Below are 10,456 nucleotides of genomic sequence, written 5' to 3' on the forward strand. Positions count from 1 at the left end.
CCTTAATAACTCAAAAAGTCCTTAATAAAAAAAATACTTTATTATAGCGTTTTGGAAAGCTCTCGAGGTAAGCTATGAGAATATGTAATAAAAAATAGGGGTTCCCATTTCAAAAAAACCCACTCTGACCTTCAAATAACCTTGAAAAGTAGTCTCAAGGTCAAAGCTAGTTACACAGGTGACCCCCATTATCTTGAACTATTGTCTGAAACATTTTTGTCTTAAACTTATGGGTTTTGAGAGATTTCAGTGCGTAGATTAAAATGGCCTACCCTGTATAATACACACGCAATTCTTACATACCTCTAGAAGCTCTTTAGCTTCCGTCAATTTGCCAGTAAGTAATTTAAATATCGCTACTACATCGCAAAACCGCGGCTCCTGCCTCTCTCGATTACGATCCACCACCTCCAACGTTTTCTCATTTAGATCTACCATAAGTCTTACAAGAGCTTGCGCGGTAAAGCAAGTATCCGAGTACAAAATCTGCAAAAAAGAGTGGGCAAAATTTGATTAAGTTTTTTTCCATCAAAAGGATAGAAAAAAAATCATATTATGCACCTACGACTGTATAAAATGTTAATGTTTAACGTACCGAATCCTTTTCTACCCTGATTTCTAACGCGCGACGCCACAGATCTATACAATGCTGATATCTAGCGAAGAAGAGCCACGTAATAAAATATATCCAACGACCCAGTATACATATTTTAAAAAGCTAAACTATTTACCTTAACGCGTCTGCATACGATGCACCTCTAAACATCAGCCGGAAGAGAGTATCCTTGTGATGTGGACCTAATACCCTCTCGCATATCAGCAAACTTTGTATTCTTATTGCGTCCAAGTCGAGCGAGATAGCGCTCAGCTCATCCAAGTTGGAAAATTCCATAGCGTTTTTGTAAGCTTCGCGTTTTGGTAACACAGGTCTCTTTGGTAAAGGCGTCCCGTCGTCCAAGTTGGACATTCTGAGGACCATCGCCACCCTCCAGTATTGCAACGCCATGTGCGTGTCATTGTGATCGTCGAAAAACGTAGATCCCATTAGCTCATTTGCGTCTGCCAATCTTTCCGCAGAATACGACACGTGTGCCACTAAATCACACACAAATGCCATACAACAGTAGGACAATACAACAGCACAAGCTTCTTATTGCACTAGTATTCCGCTGAATTATCTCACCTAAGTAATCAAATATCTGAATGGCTCCTTTAAGGCAAGCAGTCTGGAGGGCATCATCATTATAACGAGATCTAAGATGAGGGTCTGCATTGTGTTCCAAGAGCAGTTTGGTAGTTTGAAGTCTGTGCTCTTGAATGGCATAATGCAAGGCAGTCTTGCTCTGAATGTCGGTGGCATTCACATCCGCGCCGTGCTCCAACAGGAAAGTGCACAACTCCACGCTTTGCACAGAATTTATCAAACACGTTCCGCCATTGTAATTCGCTTTTAATATGTCGGCGCCGTTTTCCACTAAATAAGAGACAATGTCTGAAAAAGATGTGTTACCTACAATGTCATTTTGTTAATCCAATGTGCGCTATGTTAAACATGTATTTAGCAATGGATAAGCGTCTCTTTAGTGTTGGCAAATTACATCGATAAGCATTAAATTTTGTACAAATGCAAAAGTCGAATAAGGTGTACACGCTCGATTATCGGTTCCTTGAATAATTTCACTGAGTAATCAGCACAGATTGCGGCACTTGCAAAGGGTCTAAAAGTAGATCTGGCCTAGACCTACATACTCTAATATTCTAATATTAGATCACATTCTAATTTAGTTTAACCGCATATATTGCACTCTGATTGTAAAATATTTATCTATTTATTTAATATTTCGGGTGCAAAAATTATTACTGAGCTGTTTCATTTAAATCGGAAGAGACAAGTGGGCAAAGAATTGCATCTGTCGTGTTACAAAAGTAGACTGAATTAAACGGGGAGAAAGTGACGAAGTTAGAGTTGCCATAACTGTAACTTCAAGTAACAAGTTACTTCCCAACGATGCCTAATAAGTCCAGGAAAAGCCCTGCTACCTCATATTAGGAGCTTATCTCATAATAGAGGACATTCCTCTACAAATCTACCCACTTGACAAGAAATACGTTTCCTGAGAGGCGCACGACATCTTTAGCCGCCTATTCTCTCCCCCCTTGCCCAATCATATTCTAAATTACGTGTAACACGTTACCCAGATGCGTCATGAAGCACGCAGATCTAACAGGAGTGGAGCCAGAGTCGGAGACGGCATTGACATCAGCGCCGTGGGATATGAGACATTTTATAACCTCGAGGTTTCCGGACACCGCGGCGCACCACAGCGGGGTGACGCAGTGCACCGACCTGTCGTCCGGCACCTCGTACCTTCCCCTCTGCTCGATGTCCGCGTCGCACTTCTTCACGAGGTACTCGACGATCTCGACGTGGCCCCGCTTGCAGGCGATAAACAACGGCGCGCAGCCGTCCTTCATGCGAGACGCGATCTCCTTCCGCACGTCCCTCTTGTACTTCTCCAGACGATTCCGCAGCGCGTAGGTGAGCTGCGCCCCCGGGGCCACATATTTACACTCGTGAATAAGATCGTGAAATATCTGATCCATCGAGAAGTTCCAGCGGTGACTGTTGCCAATCCACATCGCCCACTTGCCAAAGCGGTTCAGTCGCAGCACCGCCCCTTCCGATTCATTCACCTGAAAAGTATCTCAGCTCAGAGACTCGGTCGTCAATCTTTTTCTTTCAAATGTCAACTCGTGAAAGGTGACAATATTATTCTCTTTACACTTCAAATAGACGTTAAGTCGTTAAGAGAAAGGGAAGGTGGGTGAAAAGTAGGAAAAATTCAGCTGCAAAGAGCAACCTAATTATTTAGTCGAAGACTAGTGTACGCTTGTCAAAATGCCACGACACTGGACGGTCGCGGCTTTGTTCCTCGTAACAATGCACTCGTTTTCGAATCGACACGTACTTCCGTGCGCCAAGAGCGCTTCAACGTATCCTCGACCGACTCGATGGAAGATTTTTTTAATTGGATCAAAAGACTCGAGAGCGAGAGAGAATAGACCGGGAAAAGTATTGTGCGCAGGTAAACGAGTGGAAATTCGCACACACGCGCCAACTCTCCGCTCCTTCAAGGCTGCCTCTTCGCGTCAACGGCCAACTAACGTTTCCTCGATCTTTCTCTCGAGACGTGCGTTCGCAAGCATTCGCGAAAACTCAAGGATGTCGCGAGCGTACACACGCACGCATACGCGCGCACGCAACAACTGAGCGCACACGTAGACGGGACGTCAGTGTTCGGAGCAAACGAAACATAACCTCCCGAGCTGAGCGACGCACCGAAGACGCGCGACCGTCGAACGTGACGATTCGCGCAAACCACCGGGACGGGTCGTGCGACCAACGTCGAGGACTCACCTGTGACATGAACGGTCACTGGTCGGCGAACAGGAGCACCCGACTCGAGATGCATCGGCGATGACGGCAATCTCGGTAGCGCACACGTAAATCACAGACGGCAATCAATAAACCACGTGATCGTCTCCGAGCGGGGGGGGGGGGTCACCTAAGAGCGCCTGCGCGCTCCTCTCCCGCGCGCGCTCCGAACTCTTCGAATTCCACGCGCATCTCGTATCCGTATACAGGGTAGGCCATTTTAATCTACGCACTGAAATCTCTCAAAATCCATAAGTTTAAGACAAAAATGTTTCAGACAAAAGTTGTTCAAGATAGTGGGGGACACCTATCTGTGTAACTAGCTTTGACCTTGAGACTGCTTTGCAAGGTTATTTGAAGGTCAGAGTGGTTTTTTTAAACAGGAACCCCTATTTTTCATTACATTCTTATAGCTTACCTCTCGAGAGCTTTCCAAAGCGCTATAATAAAGTATTTTTTTATTAAGAATTTTTTTAGTTATTAAGGTTTAAAAGTTCTAATATTTTGATATAAATTACAAAATAACTTGTAAAATATTCATTTTTTTATCATCTTACCTTAATACTTTTTTGAACAGAATAATGAGACAAATCAACCGGTGTAAAGAAAAGACTTGGTTGATATTTCCCAATATGGCATCGTTTTGGAAGTGTCTGTGATTGGTCGTGCGTGGTAGCACACCTTTCTTAAATTCTTACATCATGGATAAAACTTCAATGACCAATGATCAAATATATACTTTTAATGACTCAATAACTTAACACCATGGACGTAAGAATATATGGACGGAGTGTAAGTTAGCGGGGGCCGAGTCAGAGCAGTGAGGGGAAAAGTAGTCATCACATATGGCGGCGACGCTACCACGAGGCGTCCTTAAGTCCCAGTCTACAATAGATGATTTAAGCCCTAAGCTTTAAGAAATTGGCCAATCACGGTCAAGTATGAGTAGAATGCGCGACTGTCATTAGTCCCAGTCTACAATAGAGATTTAAACCCTAAGCCTTAAGAAATTGACTAATCACAGTCGTGTATTCTACTCGTACTTGACCGTGATTGGCCAATTTCTTAAAGCTTAGAGCTTAAATCATCTATTGTAGACTGGGACTTAGTCAATTTCTTAAGGCTTAGGGCTTAAATCTCTATTGTAGACTGGGAAATCACCTAGTCATCACATATGGCCGCCACCACGGTTTTACGGTGGCCGCCACCCAATTTCCCCTCACCGCGCTCGCTTGGGTCCCCTCGTCCTAAATCCTACATTACGCTCCGTCCATATATTCTTACGTCCATGCTTAACACAATTTAAAAATTAATTTTAAAAAATTAAAATTTTTTAATAGGTATATAACCTGCTGATGTTTTACTACCCCCCTATTATCCAAATAGCACAAGGACGTCCAGGACAGACTTCGCGGATATACCTACTGAGGACGTCCTGAGAGCATCCCGGGACTTCCTCATCCTGGGGAATAGCAAACGAGCGCCACTTTTTAGACCTTAGGACATCCTGAGGATGCTTCGCCGGATGTCCTCAGGACATCCGGCAGATTTCCTCAGGACGGCAGTGGCAGAGTGGGGGTAGAGTTTGCGTCACTCTACTTAAATTATATATATGTATATAGGATTCTACTTTAGATTAGAATGACAGACATAGCGTCAATATTACATTGAAAAACACGTACATTGTCACAATTTTACAATGGCTCGTTGTTGCATTAAAAAAAATGTTTTGAACAATTTTTTTATTAATTTCGTAATTCTTCATTTTTACGATGCCAGAAATCGGTCCGAGATCTCGATCCTAGAAATACTTCCAGCTTTGCCAATCAACTTCAGCTTTGCCAAGAACTGCAAGTTGATTGGCTATACTATACTTCTCGGTTCGAGATCTCGGGCCGATTTCTAGCATCGTAAACGCAAGGCTTTATACGTATAGGAACTCTACAGTCGAAGGTCTTGACAGAATCACATTTGTAGTAAAAGGAATCAGTACAGATTTAAAGATAGAAATCGTAGCCGGAGCATTCGTTGAACTTCAGATCATTGTAGTGATCCAGAGTAAAACCCCGCAACGAAATATCGGAGAGGTCGGAGTGTTCGGCGACGATTTCGAAGCAGTGAGTGACAGTTTCGGAGCTATCGGTGTTCGTTGACATGAACGCTACGTTGTAGCGAGTTTGAACATCTGTCCACAGTAAAGGTCGTTTGGATTGAACTCGAATCTCGGTGTGGCATTGATAAATTTGCTTAGCTTTTTCAATTTATAAAGAAGATCGCAGGTTTATTAAATCTTTTCGTCATCGTAAACTAAATCCTAGTGGCTTCTGTATCACCTAAGAAGAAACGCGCTTACACTCCGTTCTAATCCTCCTCGATTACACACTATCTCACATTTTTATCTTTCGCTGTACTTTCACGAAATCGATCCTATTCCGAAATACAGATTTAATTGGTCTGTCAAAAATTTAATATTTAACAATTTTCTAAAGGTAAGAAAATTAAAGAATTTCATTGACTAAATTACGTTTATATATTTTGTGCGTTTAATTAGTGTTATAAATTGAAAGAATGATCGAATATTTACTCTCCAGCCAGAGTTTCCGCATTATTTCTCTCTTATGTGATTTTTTTCTGGAAGTGAGATAAATTTAGATGATATTACAAAAATTGTTTAAGGCTAATAGAGATATATACATATATGATATTATAGTACAGCACTTAAACATATATAAAAAATAGAGATTTCTTTATTATTTATTATTATTTTTTATATCTTATATCTTCTTTCAGCAAAAGAGTATAACTTCCGATTATCCTTTGTATGGTAAGAGAGCTAGAGAATGCCCGATCTCTATCGGTAGAGTTATCGTAAATGGAATTCCTACAGGAGAGAAGACGTTTATCTATCAATTTGCGAAGGATTATCACGTTCTTCATCACCCAACTGATAATAATACTTTTCGTTACATATGGGAAACACCTTTTAACCATTCAAACTATGAAGATTTTAAAGAAACATTTGTTATGGTATGTGTTTTTCCAGGTATTACTTATTATTGCCTTGTAAAAAATAAACACAATCTAACTTTATGGAACAAGATTTTGTATTAGATACTTTTTGATTTTTTTTAATACAGAGAACTTATGCTTTCGATATCTCACTATCTCCATGGCAAAACAAAGCACAAATTTTGTCGAATTCATATGTACCACAGGATGTAAGTGAGGCCAATGAGTGTAATAAGCATGTTGGTACGTAATATTTCATTCGTTAAAGAAGATACGTATATATTAAGAATTAATTATATCTGTTTTCTATTTTAAAGATATCACTTTTCATGAAGCTGTATATCCGATCGGTATTGAAGTAGACGTAATGAATAATACTAGAATACTTGACATTTCGGCTATAGCTTCTGATATTCATGAATTTGTATTATTATGGAAGGAGTCTCTGGGACCATTGCCTACTACTTCTTTTTTGAACACGGGAAGGTTAATATTATTTTCCTTACCCAACCGGTTATGCATTTTTAAAACCAAAACGCTCAGAATAAAATTTGCGTACGGTATATGGGACTATTACACAATGATAAATTCTGTGATGCTTATTGGGACATCGGAGTTTGTCCCGCCGCATTATCTTACAAATAATTTAGGAGCTACTCTGTCAAATTTAATTAATAATGTGTATTTTCACCATAAAGTTACTGATGACGATTTAACAGATTATACCAATGCACACTCGACTATGGATCATATTCAAAGGTATTACAATCGTCGACGTTAAGTAATATTCCATCTTTCCATTTTCTTAATAATGAAAATTAATTTGTTCTAACGTTCTTTGCAGCGGTATAGGAAATATTTGTTAAGAGAGTAACTTTAAGAACAAAAAAGCATTCTCTCTTCAATCGATATAATATGCATTCCGAATTAATAATGCTTCCCGTACAATATTCCAAGAAGTTTATATCTTGTGTTGACATTAATTGCAAATGTTAATTATTTTGGGTATTACAGTTTTATATTTTATTTTTGCAGGATGAATTATTGCCAAAAATATTAAACATGTTAGATTTGATGTCATTATGCCGCGTCAGTCAAGTAAATAAGCGCATTTATAATTTGGCATTGGACTCTCATCTTTATACACGTTTAAACGTGCAGCGTAATGTGTGCCGTATGAATTTCGCGTGTACTCGTATTTCTGACATATTTCATTACTTTACATTTAGATGTACACGTCTGAAACAGATAGATCTCACACTAAGGGCGAGTTTCACAAACGTCGGTTAACCGCTAACCCATGGTTAATTGATCCTCTGTCTCTTCTTGGATAACAAGGTAGAGAAAGATAGGAAGTCGACTGAACTCTGGTTAACAGTTAACCGACGTTTGTGAAACTGGACCTAAGTGAATTTTCTGTTTCGCATTTCATAAGCTTTTTTTATAATTGCGGCAGATTTTTAATGCACTTACGATTACGTAAATGTCAATCTATCAACAATGAAGCTATTCTAAAAATTTTAGAAACATGTGAAACTTTGAAAGGTACACACACACACACACACATTGTATACAGATTGTTTCCTCTAAGTAGAGCATGTAGAATATCTTAGAATCCGGAAGAACACTTTTCAGACAAAAGTTGTAGCATTACAAGTAACGCTTTAATACATAACAATATCTGAACGACCTTGAATAGCGTCAAGATTACGTGAAAATTATCTTAAAGTTTTTAATTAAACCCCCTATTGTTTATTATACTATCGTATAATTATGATTAAACTTCACTTGGTAAGTTCGTTTAATCTCTAAATTATTATGTACAACTTTGTCTGAAAAATTTTTTGATTTGCCTAATACTTTTTCAAAAAAATTGATAATTGTAAAATTGATAATTGATAATTTTTTCAATATTTAGTTTATGATATCTCGATAACTGTTTGTCGGAGGGTAAAAAAGTACAGGACTTTTTTGCTTCATTTGGTCTCAGAAATATGCTGTTTCAATAGTGCTCCAATGATTGCATATTGCTATGTTATGTGTTACTTTAACCCTTTCGAGATTGCGGGTACACATATGTACCAATTAGTAACACAGGACTAAAAATAGTTTTAGCTATTTTTTAATTATCTAATTTAATTATCTAAATTAATTAGGGCTACTCTACATTAAAGAAACCGTCTTGAAAGGGTTAAACCCTACAAGTTTGTCTGAAAAATTTTCTTCTGGAACTTATACGTTTTGAGATATTCTACGTGCCCAACTTAGAGTAAACTCCCTGTATAATACAGATATGTAGCCATCAAACTTGCAGCTTTTATGGAATAACTGCAAGGGCTGTGTCCACGAAGCACTTGGACCAAGCATTGTTAACTGCATTGTTAATTAAAAATTATATTTCGACTTGCTTCGTTTCGAAAATTTTGGCCATTTCATTCAATTCGACATAAAAAATCCTTGCTTCGCACACTACTGTAATGTTACGCTTTTTCGTTGTCGGAAGAAACAATATTTTCAATCATGGCGCGAAATGCATCCAACGCACAATTGGCTCCCGATAAGAATGCAACCGGATGACTTTCTCCGAAAGTGAAATCTTCGCTCGACGAGAAAGTTAATAACGTCGCAAATAATTCAAACATGCACAGATATTGCTCGCGCTTTACACTTCCTGTCGCGTAATCGTTTGACTTGCGTTTGGTGAAGAACCTTCACGGTATAGCAAAGAAAAGAAGTTTTTACTTGTGTATTTTCATACCCAAATAGGACAGGTGATTATATATGATATGCTCGAAGGGAACTCCAAAAGAAGTCTTTTCTCAATTGTTTATATAGAATATATATAAAAGGAATTTCTTTTGTATCCGAGAAAGAGCTTAGAATTGATAAAGCGAATTCTTTTTGAACTTTGAAAAATATTTTTAGAACAAAAATGGGGTGGAAAAAAAATTTATTTCCTAATTCGGGAATTTAAGAAATAATTATTTTTTGATACTTTATGTTATCTGATTGCGAGTATTGATGTATATTTTAATATACATTCATGTATAATTGTATTTCTCGTACTTGATAAGCTTATAAATAACATTCTACTTTGAATTTTAATGCAAGTTATAAATTTAACGTGAATCCAAGGTGTGCTCTTGCTTCTTCTATATAAGTAAATGTTCTTCCTTCTATGACTTTAGAATAATTTTCTTCCAAACTTGGTATAAGTATCGCTAATAATAGGACACAACTGCCACATAAATATTAAAACAGTGGAATGGTAAAATAAATATTTAAAGCTTAGAGGAAAAACCCACATAGCACAAATGACTGTTTGCCGGCTGATAGTCGACATTTTTTAGTCACCTTGAAGTCAACTTTTGAAGTCGACATTTAGTCTACTACTTATAAGATGGTTTATTGTCGACTTTAACTATAGACTGAAAGTCGACCTAAAGTCGACATTTTCAGGAAGTTTATAGTCGCCTTTCGGTAAAGCGACAAATTAACTAAAAAATATTTTTTGTCTTACCGAAAGACATAAAAATCTTTTCATCTTTTTTTCTTTTTTTTCGGCAAAGTGCAAAAATGTGTAAAAAATATCTTTTTGGCCAATCTTTCTGGTCAATATGTCGAACCGATATATGGCGAATCGACGTCTCACTTTCCGCGTGTAGCGCGATAATCGCGACATGCATGCTCCTTGCTTGTTCGTGAATTATAATCAGTGTCTTCCTGATAGACGACAGTCATATTTGGACATAAGACGAGTCATATTTTTCGCGTGGCTACCGAATTAATATGATTTAATGTGTCGATTAATACAAGTTAATCAAGAAAACCTGTCAAATTTGTCAAAAATATAAAAGCATAATTAAATAATATAATATAATATATACTCTGGTTTAGTGTCTGTTTTTTATCAATACATATGCTCATTATAATTATTATTTAAGTTTAATTGGAGCATTTTCAAAGACTTGATCAATATATAATTTTATTATTTCTTAATTGTATTATACA

General features: G+C 37.9%; 1 protein-coding gene across 2 annotated transcripts in view; it reads right to left on the minus strand.

Annotated features, from left to right (window-relative positions):
• LOC105558276 (protein fem-1 homolog A) overlaps window positions 1-3,553 on the minus strand; it is a 7,429-nt gene extending 3,876 nt beyond the window's left edge. The window contains exons 1-6 of one of the 2 annotated variants that reach the window (XM_012005866.1): window positions 3,419-3,553; window positions 2,196-2,694; window positions 1,184-1,474; window positions 732-1,095; window positions 596-656; window positions 304-486 (exon numbers count right to left, since the gene is read on the minus strand). In XM_012005866.1, coding sequence (XP_011861256.1) covers window positions 304-486; window positions 596-656; window positions 732-1,095; window positions 1,184-1,474; window positions 2,196-2,694; window positions 3,419-3,427 — 1,407 coding nt within the window. In that variant the 5' untranslated portion in view covers window positions 3,428-3,553. Of the gene's footprint in view, window positions 1-303; window positions 487-595; window positions 657-731; window positions 1,096-1,183; window positions 1,493-2,195; window positions 2,695-3,418 lie in introns of both variants that reach the window. The other variant, XM_012005865.1, reaches the window with a different exon arrangement.
• Window positions 3,554-10,456: the final 6,903 nt, after the last annotated feature.

This window comes from Vollenhovia emeryi, unplaced genomic scaffold (genome assembly GCF_000949405.1).
Source record: "Vollenhovia emeryi isolate VEMERY1.0 unplaced genomic scaffold, V.emery_V1.0 DF939359.1, whole genome shotgun sequence".
Classification (NCBI taxonomy): Eukaryota; Metazoa; Arthropoda; class Insecta; order Hymenoptera; family Formicidae; genus Vollenhovia; species Vollenhovia emeryi.